Here is an 18,700-nt window from a genome sequence, read left to right as displayed (position 1 = left end):
TAAATACAGTGTTCTGTTCTGTGGTTTAGCTTTCAAAGGTTGAAACTCATACCTAATGGTCTATGCAAAGGGACTTTACTAGTTTAATCCCTTAAATAGCAAACCTTTGTAAAACCCCTGTAAGGACCATTGATTCCTTTTCTGGGGACGGGGGGAGGGGGAGTCAAGTGAAAACAGAAATCAACAAGTTTATGGAAATTCAAACAAAAAAGAAAACAGTTTAATCGGCAAATGCACTACTATTATTTTGTTTATGTCAATATGGTATATACTCATCTTTTTCATTGCACAAACTATTATCTTTAAAAATAATTCTGAGGAAAATGGAAAGCCAAATTACTTCCTTGCAATTTTTAATTTAGAGGTTATCTTAATGTAAGCCATAGAAGATGGGACACGCTTCAATTGCCTCTTCTCCCTCATCCACCTCCCAGCAGCTGTCACATTCAGAGAAAACACTTATCTTCAGTAAAGGGTACAGAGATGGGGCATTTCAGAGCAAAGATTCTCCACCTTACAGAAGAAAGCATTATTTATGAAAAATGCAGTGGCTGTATTTTTCTCATATTACACAAAACTATTGTTTGTATAATATGTATTTTATTGTTTGGAGCTATTTCATATCATCAATACACATTTAAAAGAAAGTCCTGGCTTTCTTCCTGGTGGCATTTGAAATAGACTTTTACAATTTATCGTATCAGCCAACTGATAAAGATAAGCTAAAATCACTAAGTCAATACAACAGCTAAAATCCTAAAACGCATCTACCAACTTTTTTGACACACTGTACTGGGATCCATGCTGAAGATAATGTATTTGAGGAGTTAGTGATCATAGGCAAGCCACGTCTGCTCTGTTAGGCCTTGTACTTCAGGTGTCAGAAGCCTACATGTTAACATGAGTAGCTACTGCAAGGGACCATGCAGGAACCCCTGTGCTGCGCTCTGGTGGGCATTATGACAGAGAATGTTCTGACCTGGCAGGAGTAGACATGTAGGCTTGGTTTGGTGGGTGGGTGGGTGTTTTTGGGGCTTTGGGGTTTCTTGTGTTTGGTTGGGTTTTTTAGTTTTATTTGTGGGCTGCAGCTTTGGGGTTTTTGGGGTTTTTTGTTTGTTTGGTTTGGTTGGTCTGGTTTTTTACATGAAATAATACCATAGTATGGGACACAGGCAGAACATCTCCACAAATTGGACCTACGTGCCACACTGTGACATGGGAAGATTCACCTAGGCTTTGTCTGATGCTGCACAGAAGCAGGGTTCCCAGCATCTGAAAGCACTCACTACATATATTCCTCTTTTTACTCCATCTTATTAAAATATCTGCTTTGTTACACATTTGTTGTTGGTCCTTTCTTATGGAGATCCAGAAAGAGCCCTGCACACTTCCTGCCCCAGACACAGAACACATGCTGACACAAAGGTCAGAACCTGCATTTGCTAACCCCACCTACTTTCACCAAACAGCTTACAGAGAGGATCTAAAGGATATAAAGCCTTGAAACATGACAGTTACTTTTAAATAAGTGTATAATCAGAAATAGATACGGGTCTGACATAATTGAAGCAAATCACCACATTCAGTATTTAAGGTGAAATAACACAAGAAGCCTGGATGTTTCTTGTTATAATTGTAATCAGTATGCTGACTATAGAATGAACACATTCCCAGTAAACGTTTTCCTTTAAGTATGCCACTTACTTCCCTAACTGCATTTTATTTGCAGCTCAATTGCCATATTTACTGTTCTGTCAAGCACTGCAATATTTTTCTTCTTATTCTAAGGACAGAATTCTTCTCCAAGGATTTTACTCAAAGCTAGAGGTCACACTCAGAAATCAAGCATGTTTCAAACACAGAGCTAAATCCTGCAGACTAAGTAAAGACTTCTGCTACATTTGTATCCAGCAAAACTAGTGCACAACATTAATTCTAGCTGTACACTAGTGTTAAACCATCTTCAGTATTTGGAAAGTTGGAATGTATGTAAATATATCTAGATATACATACATACATGCAAATACTTGTTACAAAACATGCCTCATTAGGAAATCTGATTTTCTATATGTCCTAAGATTTTCTTCCACAGGGTTTTTTCCACCTCTGTGCATCTTGTGAATCTCTGGCCCCTGATTAAGAAACCTCAACAGAAATCATTTATGTCCATATCAAGTTCTAGATGAGTGTGAGAGAAGTTTATTATATCCGGAAGACAACTGTTTTACAACTGCTCTTCTATGATCCCTTCCTCTTCATCAAATGTCCAAATTGTTTCTGGAAGTTTTCTGCAGCACTCTGACATTTAGAAAATCTTGAGGCTGCAGAGCCAGCTACAATACAAGAGTAAAAAGTATCATAAGGAAACTAAAGCCACTTAGCTACATTCCGAAAGTAGCTATCAGAGAAAGAGCCAATAGCTTCCTTACGGCTACAGACCAGTTCTATATGGAATTTAACATCCATGTAAAAATGCTCAGTATGCATTGTGCATCACAGCCTAGACGTCAAGAAGGATTTGGTTACATCTTGAAAGGCCATACGCTACAGCGCGCTCACCTGCAAAAAAGATAGATATAGAAAAGCAACTCGTCAATTACTGCCTAGGCATTTTTCAAAACCAGGAAGTAGCTAAACAAGCTTGGCATGCGCTCTGCTAAACGTGGCAAGTCCATCTAAAACAAGAGGAAATGGTGCAGTTGCAGTTTTTGTAGCAAACATACATGGTATGACTACTAGATTTTCCTCATAATTCTTATCTGACTGACTTCTGATATGGCAGTTGAAAGACACTTCATGGCAATCAAAATTATACACACACCACAAAAAAAAGAGTGCTGGCCAACTTCAAAATGGAGTTTTATTCATAAAGATGTGTTTCCAGCCTAGACATAATGTCCCCTCCCACCTCATCCCCTCACATCTGAAGTGTTAACACCTCTCTAGAAATAGATTTACATATCTGTTGATTAACTTACTTTGAAATATCTTTGCTGTCATGTTGCCATGGAAATACAACATTTCCAATAGCTGCCCGGTAACTGTAGACTCCCAGGAGCCCGAGTGCCATAGCAATTTTTGAAACCAGGGAGCATCTTCTTTGAACCAGAACGAAGATCATAAGTAGGGAGACTGCAGCCAGGAAGGATAGTTCAGACTGATGTTCAGAGCTAGAAAACAAACAAACAAACCTTTTCAAACCACTGTAATTACTGCTAAACACATTTGACAGAGCCTTAGCTACAGCACTGTATTTCTAAATTAATCAGTGCACTGACATCTGTTATGAACTTTCCAAGAGGTATGGTGAAATACTTCAGTATTTTTAGAAAAGGAGTTTTATTAATGAGGTTTTTTTCTATTCAAACATGCATGTTTAAAAGTGTAATTATGGTGTTCCATAAGAAGTGTATGCTTGTTACTCTGTTAATATATAAAAAATGAGCTGCATATTGCATAATGAAAAAGGGCCTAATGCTTTTAAACTACGGCTTTGTTATTTACTCATTTTGCAACAGTGCATTTTGCTTACACTACAGTATTACATTTTCTAGCACACAGCAGAAAAGATTTTGCACTATAGAACTAGAACTATTCTCTCTTTTTAAATAACTGCACATGTAGTTACTTGTTTAATTTTGAACATATAAGACATTACCTAGCCAAATTGACCAGAAAAATACTTAGTTTAAAACATGTACACACAAACACATTAGCACAGTGATTCCTTTATGCAACTACAGCACCTTGCACTGGATCAATACATACATACAAGAGATCTGCATCTTGGCCAAGAAGATTACAGACACAGTTTGTTTGTTCCCTTGCATCCTAAACAGGTAACACTCATTCCAGAATCAAGGGCATTTTATTGAGCATGCTCCAACGTTATGTATTTAAATCTACAGTGATAATAATTAGCACTGCAAAAGGTACTGAGGTAAGGTGAAGATCTATGCTCAACCCCAACCACAGCTAGATATGCAGTTTCAGAGAGCTCACTGTAATGCAAGAATTGTTAACCCTTGCCTACTGCAAATATTCCCAGTATCCCAAATGACCTAGAATGACTAATTTTGTTAGATTTACCTTCTATTAAGAACATCACGTAGAGTGTGAGACCCGATGGCTCCATCTTCTGTCTTCCACACTTTAACAGACCATGATCAAAGATCACTAACTTCAGCAAACTGACTGAGCCTGGGCTGTTACGTGCATTAACTCCAATTGCATTTATGAAACTCGAATTTTATCTTTGATTTAATCAAAATTATAGTACTTCAAACAGATTTGCTTTCCTATTCTCTACTATATGCTTTATCAGGAGTCTGACTGAAAGACGTTTCAGCTGTTGTGCTTGGAAAGTCAAAGAGGAGAGGAATGGGGCAGAGAAATTGTCCTGTTGGTCCTCCCTGCAGGACCGAGTCAATTATTCCACACAACTTAACAAGACTCCCAAGAGATACACTGCTTTCTGCAGACCGGGTGAGCAAAGTGAGAGGAAGAAGAACTAGAACACTATGGAAGAGAAAATGTAGTCTTGATGTTTCTCCTCACTATTGTTCTTCCTCTATAAGAGGAGACAAGAGAAGCAGTGAATAAGCTGCAGCAGCAATCTGTGAAGACAGTGCTCACACCATTTACAATCAACACATTAAGAACTAATTTAGTAGCCACTGCATCTTTCAAATGAACCTCTGTAGAAAATTTTGAAAGCTTTCAGGCCGTATTGTCCTTGACTGCTCATTGTATGAGAGCAAGACAAAGCAAATAAGGGATAAATAATAGAACATCACCATCATCTTTGTCTCTTTTTAACTAAAAAAGACAATGCACTTCTGTTAAAAGAATCTTGAAGGCAAATGTAACATAACACATAAGAAATTTAAAAAAAAAACATTCCTACCTGTACGAAGAAAATGCTGGTGCTGTATCAAGCAAGACACTCACTAAGAGGTAAAAGTTCCTACAGTTAACATCTGAAATCATACTCTAACCCCTCAAAAAAAAAAAAAAAAAGGAAAATTCTCAAAGAAGACCCAGTGAACAGCAAGCATATATTCAAAGTCATGTGCTCATCAGTCACTAAGGGTGCATTCTTGACTGCTAGCACAGGGGTTTATATCCAACTCATGTCCAGGTTCTCTGGTAAGAGTCCTCCCTGATTTCTGTTTTGGAGTTTGTTTTTTTTTAAACCATGTAAATTTGTGAAAAACCAAAAAACCTACTCCAGTGTTTCACAGAGTTCACTAAAGAAATCACAGAAGGATTTATAGTAAGTGAAGTCAGGTCAGAAGAGATCACCTACCTTTTCAAGGTTTTCAGCCAAGGTTCTTACAGTTAGGCAACCAAGTAGATATTAAATTAGCACACATTTTGAAAGGGGATTGTAGCTGCTCCATACACAGTCCAGCAATTTAGCAAAGTTCTAAATGTTTTTCATATTTTTCTCACAAATACTAGCATGAATGTGCTACTCTGATTTCAGTTGAAATGTACGGGTATTTGCCCAAAGGACAAAATTTAAAGTGAAGAACCAGTAGTTTCATAAAAGAGAACCTAAGAGAGGATGAAGGAAAAAAGAATGCTTCAGCTATATGTTCTTACTGTAACAGCCTGTAGCCTACACTTCCATATTTCTGCTGTCAGCATGAAGACTGAAAACCTTTCTTTCCACGGCTTTGACTTCACCTTGCTACTGCAAATACAAGTAGAGTGAAAGGAATTATAAACGTGCACATGATTCGTATTATGTGGATAAATCCTTTTTAATTGTTTACTTTATTCTACTATGTACAATAAAATACACAGGGGTCACATGGTATGCTAGGTTTTGGGGGGAAGGGTATTTGGTGATGGTTAACTACATTATTAAAAGAAATTATTATCATCTTCCCATGCTGCTGCTTCTCATCACTTGTCTTCAAGCTGACAATGTCATTGACAGCTTCACCACTTCTACAGTGAGCCATGTAACAGCTTTGACTCTTTCCAAGTATCAGCTCTGACCAAGATTAACAGCCAAATGAAGCTAAACGAATACCAACAACTGAAACAAAAACCCGGGCAAATTTTTAGCAATTGCATGTTCTCTTGCACTTCATATACTGTCTGATATTCTTTTGCTCTTTTTCCCACCGAAGTCTTGGTTTTGGCTTTTTTTTCTTTGTAGCAGGTTTCACAGAGCCTCTCTGCAAATAACGATGAATGTTTTCCTTATTTCGCCACTGTTGAATGCATCTCTAGTAGCCCAATTCAACACATTACATGTAGATTGATTTTCTATGTTTTGCCGCTTGAATTTTTCCATACACAAATCTACAGAATAGTCTTTGTCTCAAATGCTGAGCCCCTTAAGCACTGTCCAGATAAGCAAAATATTAGTCTGAGCATGAGCAAAGATGTCTAAAAGGTCAATACAAGGAAAAAGAGGGCAGTGTGTTCACTAGTTTACCTTAGAGACAAAATAGGAGGCTGGCTAGAAAAAGCCTGAGTAACTTTAACTCAAACAAACAAGGTTGTGCAACATCTAAGTAAGATTCTAATTTGTTATTACTAAAAAACGTGCTATTAAGACATAACTATGCAAATTAAACACATACTAAAAATAGAAAAACAATCAACCTTACTGACTAGCAATGCATTTTGGGAAGAGGAGTAAGTGCTTTATGCAACTCAGTTATCACCAACTTCTAATTTATGCTATTAGCAAAACACATCATCTCAATCCTGACCAAAACACTAGGTAAACAGACATCTCTACCACCCTGTTCTCTTGTGAAGGAGAATCAACAAAGCCATTAAAACCTCCAAACAAAGAAAATGAAACCATGTTTGCCTATCAGGAATCTACAGATGCTCTACAAACCACAGGATGTGCAAAGATTTAGTTGCATCGCTGACTGGTCTTTCCGAGCCTTGTCCAGTGAACCATTTCAGATGCAAGGCTTCACATCCCATCATGCAAGTCCAAAAAAAGTGCACTTCAGCCAAAATGCTGCTATTTGGTCAGGTCTTTAACGCTACCAAGCAACTGAAGTATATGTCAGCCTGGTGACATATATTATATTAAAACTGCTCTGTTGATTTGAGGCGGGATGTAACTCCACAGCAGCCCAAGGCAATGTGTGCCAGGACTGCCAGGGTTCTGTTCTTTCATCTGCTTCCTAAACAATGCACAAAAGGGAGAATGTGGAAGCCTCAGTGACACATCCTCTTCGCCTTGCTTGAAGACCCAAGCAAAAATACCCAACATGAGCCTATGATTTGGTGGGGAAGCACACGGAGCAATTCACCTGTAGAATTCTGAAGTTTTGATATCTAGCTGCTGCCCTTTAGCCTTACCGATTGGGAAGGCAGTCAGCTTTAATAGTAAGGCTATGAAGGCTTTATGAAGGGAAAGTAATACTTAATCAACCTGGCAGACATCAGTGACGAAATGAGCTCACTGGATGTGTGGAGAGCATGCAGTGTTGTTTATCTTGACTTTAACAAGGCTTTTAACACCACCTCCCATAAATATCCTCACAGGCAAACTGATGAAGGTAGGCCAGGCTAGGAAAGCAGACAGTGATCTGAACTAAAATCTGGCTCAACTGCCAGTCTCACACAGTTTCCATCAGAAGCACAAAGCCCACCTGCAGGTCAGTCATTAAGGATCAACCCCAGGGCCTCGCACTGGGGCCCATACTGTTTGACATCATCCTTAATGATGTGCACAATGGGGCAGAGTGTCCTTTCAGCAAGTCTGCACTTAACACAGCACTGGGAGGCATGGCTGATGGATCAGATGGGTCCTCTGCTGTCATTGAGAGGGACCTCAGCAGGCTGGAGAAATGGATCAACAGGAATCTTACGAAATTCAACAAGGGGAACAGACAAGTCCTGCACCCTGGAACAGATAGCTACAGACACCAGGACAGACTGGGGGCTGACCACCTTTTTAGAGATGGCTCTGAGCATCCTGGAACACACTAAGTTGATCATCAGCTAGCAACATGCCCTTGCAGCAAAGACAACCAACAGCATTTGGGGCTACATGATGGAAAACGTTACCAGCAGGTTGAAGAAGGTGTTTCTTCCCCAGTGCTGAGCCCTAGGTCCACTTACGGGTTATCCAGTACAAAGGAGATACAGACATAACGGAGCAAGTGCAGTGAAGGACTATGAAAATGATGATGGGATTAGACCTTCTGTCATACAAGCAGAAGCTCAAAGCACTGGGACCATTTAGCCTCAAGAGAAGGCTCAGCATGGATCTTACCAGTCTGATTGGAAGTGGAAGGTGATAAAAAACCCCATGAAGCTGTATTCTTCTCAGTGGTGCCCAGCAAAAGGACAAGAGGTAAAGGACACAAATTGAAATAAAGGAAATCCTGTTTAAACAAAAGAAATTTTTTGAAGGGAAAAAGAAAAAAAGGTTGCCCAGAATAGTTGAGGAGTCGCCATGCTTGGAGATATCAAAGACCCAGCTGGACAAGCATCTGAGCAATCTGTTCCAGATCACTCTGCTTAGACTAGGGTGACTGAACCAAATAATTTCCAGGGATCCCCTCTACTCTCAACCATTTTGTGATTCGGTTGTTTTCAAAGATGGACAGGAATTCCGCAAAACACATCAATTCCAATTCACAGGAGAAAAAACAACTGAAACAAAAATAGCATACAGGGTTTCCCAGCTTTTGTTATAAATCAGGAAGCCCTAGAAGCACCTGCTCTAGCTGCAGGCTACGTTCTACCTGTGCTATCCCCCTGACCCCCACAGCCCAAGGCTATAGCAGGTTTTGCTGATGTACAGGCATACTCAGCACAAGGAAATCAAGAGGTGAGAGCATGCTTAACAGGGTCTTTGGAAATTAAGTCCAGCCAAGCACACACAATTTTTAGAAGGCTGGTAACATTTCCAGGTGTCAGTAAACACTACTGGGGGACCATGCAAAATGCGTATTTCTGAAAAAAACACTATTTTTCATCTGGAAGAATGTCAAGCTGTTATTTAATGGCACTGTGGCACTAGCACGCTCCAAAGGAAAAGTCCAACAGTCTTCAGAAAACATCTGGCTCAGTAAGCTATTGGGCAAATAAATCTTCGGAAGATGCCTAGGATTAATTACAAAAAAGCCTCCCAGACATACCAAGTCACACTTAATCCCGTTCACACACTGGTTTAGCTCATAATGCAGGAAGGAGTTCTCTATCATGTGGACTTAAGGCTGGGAATATGACATACCTCTTCTTGAGATGAGGTGAGGAGTAGAGAAAGGAATGCATGGCAAAAGGTAGAACAACTGCTATAATGCAGTAAATTCCCTCATAACTCATGTCTTTCAGCACTCATACCTCTCACTGCAATTAGCATTCGATCTGTGAAGTTGCCAATAAGTAACAGGTCTCATATTAGTTCATTTGCTCATGCTGCTTTTATTGAATGATGAATGACATTTCATCCACATGTTGTAAAATACTGGCAAGAAATCTCTTTATCTTACACAGTATGGCCTCCCCATCTGCTGTTTGCAAAACCTTGACTATAGCAGCCTTCCAGTACCTGAAGGGGGCCTATAAGGAAGGTGGGAGGGGACTTTTTACAAGGGCCTGTAGTGACAGGACAAGGAGTAATGGGTTTAGTTAGGAAGAAATTCTTCACGGAAAGGGTGGTGAGGCACTGGAACAGCTTGTCCAGAGATGTGGATGCCCCATCCCTGGATGTCTTCAAGGCCAGGCTGGATGAGGGTCTAAGCAACCTGACCTAGTGGAAGGTGTCCCTGCCCATGGCAGGGGGGTTGGAACTAGATGATCTTTAAGGTCCCTTCCAACCCAAACCATTCTATGATTCTATGATTGCTTCTCCATCCACCAGCTGAAGTACAGAAGACAGTTCAAATATCAAGTACTTTTTATAACTGAATAATGACTGTAGCTCTTCACAGGTAGTAGAAAAGGAGAAGCCCTTCTCCAGTGTACTTCAAGTTGTAAAAAATTCCCTTTCTTGTTTAACATACTACACTTGAAAAGAATTTCTTCAGTTTTCCACCCACACATTTAATGCCTGTGATAGAAAAGGTAGAATGTGCAGCATCTTCTCCTGCAATTTCATAATGTTTGGAATTGAACCTTCTGTCTTAATTTCAAGGGTTTAATTCTATTAAGTGATTTTTAATTTTCCAAACCAGACACTGTTGACTTACACATGGAAAATATTTACTTTTTGTCTCTGATAAACCTATGATGTATAATTGGCATTAATTAGATAAGTCATGGTGCAGGGCAAAGATTATAAACTATTGATAGTACACAAGGAATTACTCCTACATGAAACAGCAGTGAAAAATTCCTTATGTTACTTCACTGTTTACCTGCTTTACACATTTACAGCACTTTTCTAAACGGAGACTGTATAGAAATGCATACATATTTCACCAAAATAAACACATATTAATTTTTAATTAAGACAAAGTATGGCAATAAATCAGATACCCACCTTGTCAACCAATGCCCAAAGTCTGGCCGATGAGCCCACTGGACGCCTGTCTGATTCAAGGATCGAAGTAGCCGACAGCAAATAAGGATGATCCATGGACTTGCTAAGCTTATCCACTTATCTGATCCTTTTATGAATTCAGATGAAGAGGTGGCCTTGCACAATTTTGAATTACCTGCTGCTGGAATGTCTACATTCTTGCACTCAGAGACTTCCCAGATGCTATCAAAATTTTGTTTCACAGTGGTGCTATGTTGAGTGTCACATTCTTTCACAGGAAAATTATTTCTATAAAGTTCCTGACACAGCACCAAACAAAGTGTATTGATAAGAAAATACCAGGTTTGATGTTCCTCTTCTATAAAACTGCTGGCTCCCAAACTCAAAACATGTCCAATTGTTCCAGCCAGAATCAGCACATCAATTTCTGACCAGCTGGAACTGGACACAACTAGATTCTGCAAACAAACAAAAAATGTAGCAGTGGTGAAAATGTGTAACAATTTCACTTACTGTTTGTTTTGTTTTCTTACAATAAATTGCTGTAAGACAAGTGTCGTGTTTAGCCTTATCTGGCAATTAAGTACCACTCAGTTGCTCACTCACCTCCGGATCGCAGGGAAAACAAACACAGAAAAAAAAAAAAACAAACAACCAACCAAGCAAACCTAGTAAAAGTTGAGATAAGAACTATTTAATAACATAAATTAAACTTACAGTGATACTAACAATACTACTAAATAATTAAAACAATAGAAAATAAAACATATGATATAGTATCTCACCACGTGCCGACCAACACACAGCCAGATTCCAAAAACGGCAAACAATTCTGAGCAGAGAGAAATCCCCGACCCCAAATATGGGGAGAAAAAACTCCGAGATGGAGAAGGTGGAGAAAAAAACCCGCCAACCACCCCAAACCACTAACAAAAGAACCTGCTTCTCTGCTAAGAGCCAGGCCAAGAGCTAACAAAAGGAGCTAATGACCCAGCTATCAGCTAGCCAAAAAAGTCTTAACGATCCCCGCCCCGGGCCACTTTCTCGAATTCCAAACTGCGCATACACCCAGCCTGATCACTGAGCCTGATGTAGCGTGGAATGAAACAAAATCCCTCGGCCGCTGTGGGTCGGCTCGTCCCTGCCTGAAACCAGCACAAGTTATTTCTATCTTGACAAATCCCCAAAACTCATAAAAGAATCATTTTAGTGTAGCCTATTGAGCTTCCATGGCAACATAATCGTACTTTTTAAAATGGCGTTCTGTTTAAGGGAAAAAGTTTCTCATGAATAATCATCACAACTGTACAGATGAAGATTCCCTACCACCCTGTGACAGCAGGTTCGAAACAAGCTCTCTTGCCACTGTACATTCATAGAAGTAAAAATAGAAATCCTGCAGAAATCAAACTTGAGACACAGATAATAGGCAATTTTCGAATAGTTTAAATCTGTGCTACCCTCAATACAGTGACAGCCTTCACTACTCAAATTAACACGTTACAGTCTGATAGCATCCCTTAATCTTGCTTATCTTGAAATATGTCTTTTATCATAATATCTGCTTTAAACCTTACCCATCTATTATTTACTTCACAGGCCGTGCCTGTCCAAAACCACAATATTCTTTGTCTAATACCTCCATTAGTTCAATTTCCTGTTCACAGTAACTACTTGGAATTGCCTCATCACCACTGGCCTCAATGATACGGCTAAAATGAGAGCCTAAGGGCATGTGGAAGATCAGAGCATCTGGTTCACTGACGTTATCAGGTGAAGGACCTTTTCAGCTCCCAGGGAATACTAAGTAACAGGGAAAGCCGTAAACAGGCCACACGTAGACACAAACCTGATAAGTAAGCACTAATGGAGATATAAAGATGTCCAAAACTCTTCACCCATTAATTAGTGGGCCATTAAGAAATCACAAGCATAGCTCTGAAGACTGTTAGCCTGGACTTTGTAAGAGATAAGGGAGAAGTGACAGAATATGTGTTAATCTGATGGCACCTTCAGGAAAGTGGGGTAGAGGGGTGGTACGCCAACAGGCTGGAGGCAGGGACAAAGTGACAGGAGGAAGGATAAAGGGGAAAAAGTCATGTATAAGCAGGCACGAGTCAGTGGATTTCTCTGCCTGAGCACTGTGCCTGATCACTGTGGTCTATCTTGTCTTATTAAACCCCCTCCTAACTATCTTTCCATGCAACTTCACTCTCTGTCCCACCTGTGAATGCTGCAAGGTCTCACTGCAAGGAAGTGGGGACCAGCCTGCACGCCAGCAGCTTCAGACCAGAGCAACTAAAAGTAAATGCCAGCAACTGGAGTGGCATCATGGGTCACTGGACCCACACACCTGTAGTGTCAATGACTGCAGTGCATAAGGACCCATGTGCTGGAGACCGGAGTGGGGCCATCAGGACAGTGTGCCCAAGGTGCCAGCAGCTGGAGGGATCAGACTGCAAGAGACGTTAGGGTGTCACAGCAGGAACGGCAACCACAGATTAACAAGCAGCTAACACTGCATCAGCAACTGGAGGGCCCTGAGAGCATGCCCACAAACAAGGACGCTCTGGGCCACCCACTGGAGGGACTCTTGTCTGTTTTACTTCTCCTCAGAGTCTAATCCCGAGGGGAGGACAGGGGCCCAGGCTGGGCATGCACAGCTGGGCTCCTGCAGCAAGACAGGACAAAAACCCTGGCCCTGGAGGCCTTCCTAACCAGCAGGGCCTTCCTAACATGCCTTAGCAAACAGGGTTACATACTTGTGAAACGTTTTGGGAAAGCCACTGTCAAAAATCGTCCTCTAACATTTTACTTTCTCATTTCTCCCTCTATTAGAGAATATGAGAGTATCTCTTAAACTGGTATTTTAAGCACCTGATAAAAACTTAAAAGCCAAATCAAAACTACTGCATCCCATTTTTACTTCAGAACAAAGATCTCTGAACCTGCTTTTCTTTAACTGCACACTTCAACCACATCATGCTCCTACATTTCACTGCATGAACATTTCACCTCATGAACAAACTTTAAAAAAACGCCTTGAATATTTATACAGAAAAAGCTGTCAGAGAACATGCATTCAAAGATGCATAGTGTACTATTCCTGAACTGTTCAAATCACTTCTTACAAGAATATAGAAACTCACTAATCTTGGAGCAGGTACCAAGAAAGTGCGTGTAAACAATACAGATCTCTGAGCATCTTGAATGCAAGTCTCACGCTTAAGATTTACTGACAACAGCACATGCATTTTTGTTCAATAAGCAAGACCATGTAACATGGAAAGGACAACAAACACACTTGATACACATAGCTAGTCTGAAATTTTGCTTTGAGGAAAACAACTTTTGCAAAATCAAGGTTTCATGAAAGAATGCAGGAAGTATAGTTAATCACCTATTCACATCAGACCCATTTCTTGTGTTGTTAAAGAAATATACTACACCAAAGTCACTTCACTTAAAAGTCTCCATGAGTTTACACACAACAATAATGGGAAAAAAAATTAGCAACATTTGTCAAAATTAAAAACCTCCCAGGCCCAATCTAAACTTACTATAATTTGAAATTTCTTTGGTGTTCTAAACATCACTCCTTATCATTTGGTACTCTTCTCTGAAAATCAACTGCCATAAGCTGGTGTTTGGAACGAAAGCACAAGGGAGAGATGTAGCCTGTGCAGAGACCAAAGACCATGAAATTCAGAATGCTGAGACAAAAACAGTACATGAATAAACTAAAGGAAGTTTAAATTCCAATAATTCCATCATGCTGACCTCAAAGGTCTTGGCTAACTAAATAATGACCAAGCATGTAAGCACCATCTGCTTGTAGAGACAAAGGAATCAGAGATGCTCAACAAATGAGAATGAATCACCCTTCAATGCAATTTATTTGTCTTCTTTACCAGACCTAACAAAATCTATATAAGGATTGTTCTCTAGTATCTGGTTGCTGCCAACATTGATATGAAAACTTAAGAAGTGATGTACTATCAATGGGGAACATGCAAAATCCTCAAGAAAATGACAGAATTAGTGTGAAATGCCCTAGTGCCAGAAATCCGTATTTCTTGCCTGTCACAACTCCCATGAAAAGAGAAAAAAAATTACTCCTATATTCACATCAAAGGATTAAAGTCCAATGTCATTTAGTGATAAACCACATTTCAGACCAGAGTTAGTCACTATGCAAAATAAGAAAATCATCCTGCATATTGTAATCTCCTGAGCCTCGATGATCTGAGAAATATTGAAATAGCTTCATCAAGTTTTTCTAAATTTACTGGTAATCCCTCATATAAGAACTGTGCCTTATTAGGACTGTCATCATTACAGTTTTTTATATAGCCTGACCTTAGATTACCTAGATTGCACTTGGTTTTCATATCTGGTTTACAGGCACAGAAATGTAGTTCCTACTTGGATATTCACAGCTCTGTCTTTCCAGCTGCTGAACACCTCCAACCCTCACGGATGCAGCATGCACCCCAGATGTAAACAGACTGGTATGACACGCACTGTTATCTTGTCAAATAAATTTAATACAGAATATTTGGCCTAGAAACTTATCAATGCCAAGCCTCCAGTTTAAGTCTATAATCGCTCAAGCCAAGGTAGCTTTAACATTTGATGTATCAGCATTAGCAATTAGGTAATACAGAACCTGTCCTTTCTGCCCTATCCTTGAAAATATCTTGCTAACTTGCAGAAGTGCCAAAACATAAACAATGGAGGATATGCACCTCTGCCCATGAAACTCACACCTTCACTTGAAATAAAACCTCCTACAGCCTATCTTCTGGGTCCAATTCTAGTTACGTGGCTTCTGTACACTTCAGATTAAAGCTCTTTTTCACAAAAATTAACCATCCATAGTTAATGCCTGAGGATTTTTACAATCACTTTTCAGGTGGGAAATGTTTTACTTTTCATGTTCAGCAACACTCAAAATTTAAATACTCCTCATTCTGTTTTCTTCTGTTATTTGAGCTCCTTGCACCCAGTCTTGATTCCCAATGATGGTAACTTTTCCTATGACAAGAGTACTACAAGACCACACTTGCTCCTACATGTTCACAGTAGTTTGGGATCATTTTTAAAAGCTACACAGTAAAGGCACTATCCAATCAACTTCTTTTTTTCCCCCAAGACACAAAATGCCAAAAAAAATATAGGTACAATTGCATAAAAATGTTTTATTGTTCAATTCAGTAAAGAATATCAGAGGAGGAAAACAAAAATATTTTTAAATTAGCAGGGTATTTTAAAATTAACATAAAGAGGGACATTTTGTTGACTTAATGAAAAATACTATAATTCTGCATTATGGAAATTCACAAAACTCTATTTGGCATGCTTTTAACTTGTGTTCTATTTTCAAAACACTATTGGTTATGATTTCTATCAGAAATAGGATAAAAAACCCCAACTAGTAGTAGTAAATACCATACTTAACTGCTACTTAACATAGTGAAGCTATGAACAAAAACTTAAAGCTTTTGATGATTTCCTGGAATTTGTAATGGGCTGCAGAACTATTTAAAGCCTGAAATATCATTAAAAGAAGGGACTGGTGTTGCTAAAAACACAGTAATCAGAACCTATAAACAGTCAGGAAGCAGATGCTAACATTGCCTGCACTGGTCTTCAGAAAATTCATGAACTTGGTAATCAGTTTCTATATTCAGCCACAGTGGAAAAAAAGCATTACAAATGAGAAGCACTTCAGAGAAATCTTTAGATGTGAACAGAAACAATTTGAAGTGAAAAAGCTCTGAAGCCATTAACAGGAGAGCTTATCTTAATTACTTTTAAAATACCTACTTTTTATCATATAGCATGATCTTAGAAGACGCTTTTAGCTTTTTTTAACTGGCAAGACCCTGATTGAGGGTTCTGCTTCTGCCACCAGAAGAGCAGGGCTCTTTCAGAAGTACAGACCATATGCAGATTCATGTTGTGGAGATGCACAGGTCGCAGACATTTGGATTCAGATATATTTCAGCGTAAGCAGTACTTTGAACTCACACAGAATGCCCTTCAAAGATCAACACACAGCATATACAGACGACCAGCTTCTTCCCTAGGTATTCACTGGAAAACGGAATGGAACGTGAGACATGAATGTTTGTGAATTATGGTGTTTGTGCCACAGTTACCAGTAAATAACTTCTCAAATCCGACTGCAAGCAACACCAGATTATCCACTTCTTTCACATTCTCCAGAGTCTATCATTGTATAAGCAACCACCTGCTAAAAACCCACATCATTCTGCACCAGCCCTGAGACTGGTGAAAACGTAAATCAAATCCAGGTCACTGCCTTTATTCATATCTGGAACAGAAGGATTTACTAACTAAACCTACAAACTATTTCAGGTTTGCTTTGGAACTTGAACAGAGACAGCAAAGCTCATCTGACTGAAGAGATATACGTCCAGCAATCCAGTCACCTATGGAATAGGACTGAAGATGGGATGACAAAAATTGATTTCTACAGGTCTAGATACAAAGTCATGTCTGCCTCAACAGGAATTACTATTGGCCACACTTCTGACCTTCTCTGGCTTGGCTTCAGGGAGTGGTCTCTCAGAGTTTTGCTTCCCCTCCTCCATGGAGGCCAGCGTACTCTCTGAAGCAGGAGAAGGCTTTGCAGTTGTGTGCTGTGGCACCCTACATCGCTCTCATGACTTCAGAGGGAGCAGGGCTGGGAAACAATCAACACCCTGGAAATGCTCTCCACTACAGCCCAGAGAAGCTGTGGATGCCCCATACCTGGATGTCTTCAAGGCCAGGCTGGATGAGGCTTTTAGCAACCTGACCTAGTGGAAGGTGTCCCTGCCGCCCATGGCAGGGGGTTTGGGACTAGATGGTCTTTTAAGGGCCCTTCCAACCCAAACCATTCCATGATTCTATGATTCTACTGCAGTAACTCTTGTGTAAGTCTTTACTTCAGTGCATTCAACCTCTGGAGACGGGATGGGGGAACCCAAACAAACAGTATTAGTCAGCTCAAAAATAACCTGTACTAGCGACTTCCTTAGTTTAGTTGCCCAGGGACACAGGCCTTGCTCTGGAGTGGATGCCTGTGCTTGCAAGAGCAGTGGCTGACAGAATGGCCACAGCTACCCTTTACAAGGTCAGGAGGAGGCAGGATGGCAGCTGCAGAAGGAAAAGCAGGGGGTCTGCCCTCCCAGAGGTTTTAGTGCAATGCCGTCTCTGGCATCCTCTTTGACACTGCCAGGGGATACTTCAGCTTCCCACATCTTCATGTATGTCTCAGTTAGGAATACGGCCACAGACAGACCTGGGATGGAGAACACAGTATTTTTTTATTTCTATCTGCCCCAGCCTTGGAACCCCTCTTCCACACACAAACCTTCTGGAAAACACAGCTGAAAACTTCCTCATTCATGTAGTATCAACTTGAAGCAGATTATCTGATCATTTGCTGTTACATCCTGAGGTCCCACCTATGTAAAACTCCAGAAAATATGTATGCACCAGTTTCAGATATTCCCCCACCTTTCTGGTACAAACAGGAAATGCTTGAATTTATAACTGTTCCATTACAGCCAAATGGAGATATTTTCAAAGGTGACACAAAAATAAGCATCTTCACATTCAAGAAACACTAACTGATCTCTGTCCTAAAATGACAGGAGTGTAATTGCCAGTGACTCCAAATTTCACTCGTAAATAAAAGTTTGTGTTTTTTCCCTTCCTGAATTCCAGATGGTCTCCTAATTGGTACCAAAGAGGAAAAGGGAGACAAGCTGTTGCTGAAATATCCTTCTTCAAGCACGAAGGGATAGGATCTAAAGTCCCAACATCAACCAGGAAGAATGGTCCAGCTGCAGTCATCTCTCGTATGCAGAATGTGGGGTGCTGAAGGCAAAGGTATCAAACTGGATACAGCATCTTGGATATAATTTATAATCAGTTTGTCTGGTTTTGCTCAATTTGCCATCGAAGGCAGATGCACAGTCGGAGGGAAGACAAGTTCCCTAAGCATAGCTGGCTAGGTGGAATAATCAGAAACGGCCAACAGATTACAGGTATGGAAATAGCACTTCCTCCTCTAGAGTTCCTCAGAAAGATTCCTTCTAAAAGTGGAACAGCGATTATATGGTTGCTTCTTTTTATGTGTTTCTTGAGGAATTATTTGGCTCTATCAGGGAGCTAGCACTTAATTCCTTTCATAAGAAATGTCTT

General features: G+C 40.1%; 1 protein-coding gene across 1 annotated transcript in view; it reads right to left on the bottom strand.

The window, feature by feature from the left end:
- The window catches only part of LOC104510692 (GPI ethanolamine phosphate transferase 2-like), a gene marked incomplete at its 5' end in the record, with an annotated part of 48,156 nt that overhangs the window by 12,725 nt on the left and 16,731 nt on the right, over positions 1-18,700 (bottom strand). The window contains 2 exons of the mRNA XM_010153025.1: positions 2,979-3,170; positions 10,481-10,938. Coding sequence (XP_010151327.1) covers positions 2,979-3,170; positions 10,481-10,938 — 650 coding nt within the window. The remainder of the gene's footprint in view (positions 1-2,978; positions 3,171-10,480; positions 10,939-18,700) is intronic.

Source organism: Eurypyga helias, unplaced genomic scaffold (genome assembly GCF_000690775.1).
Source record: "Eurypyga helias isolate BGI_N326 unplaced genomic scaffold, ASM69077v1 scaffold6486, whole genome shotgun sequence".
NCBI lineage: Eukaryota > Metazoa > Chordata > Aves > Eurypygiformes > Eurypygidae > Eurypyga > Eurypyga helias.
Note: the sequence above shows the minus strand (reverse complement) of the source record. Positions and strands in the feature narration are given on the sequence as shown.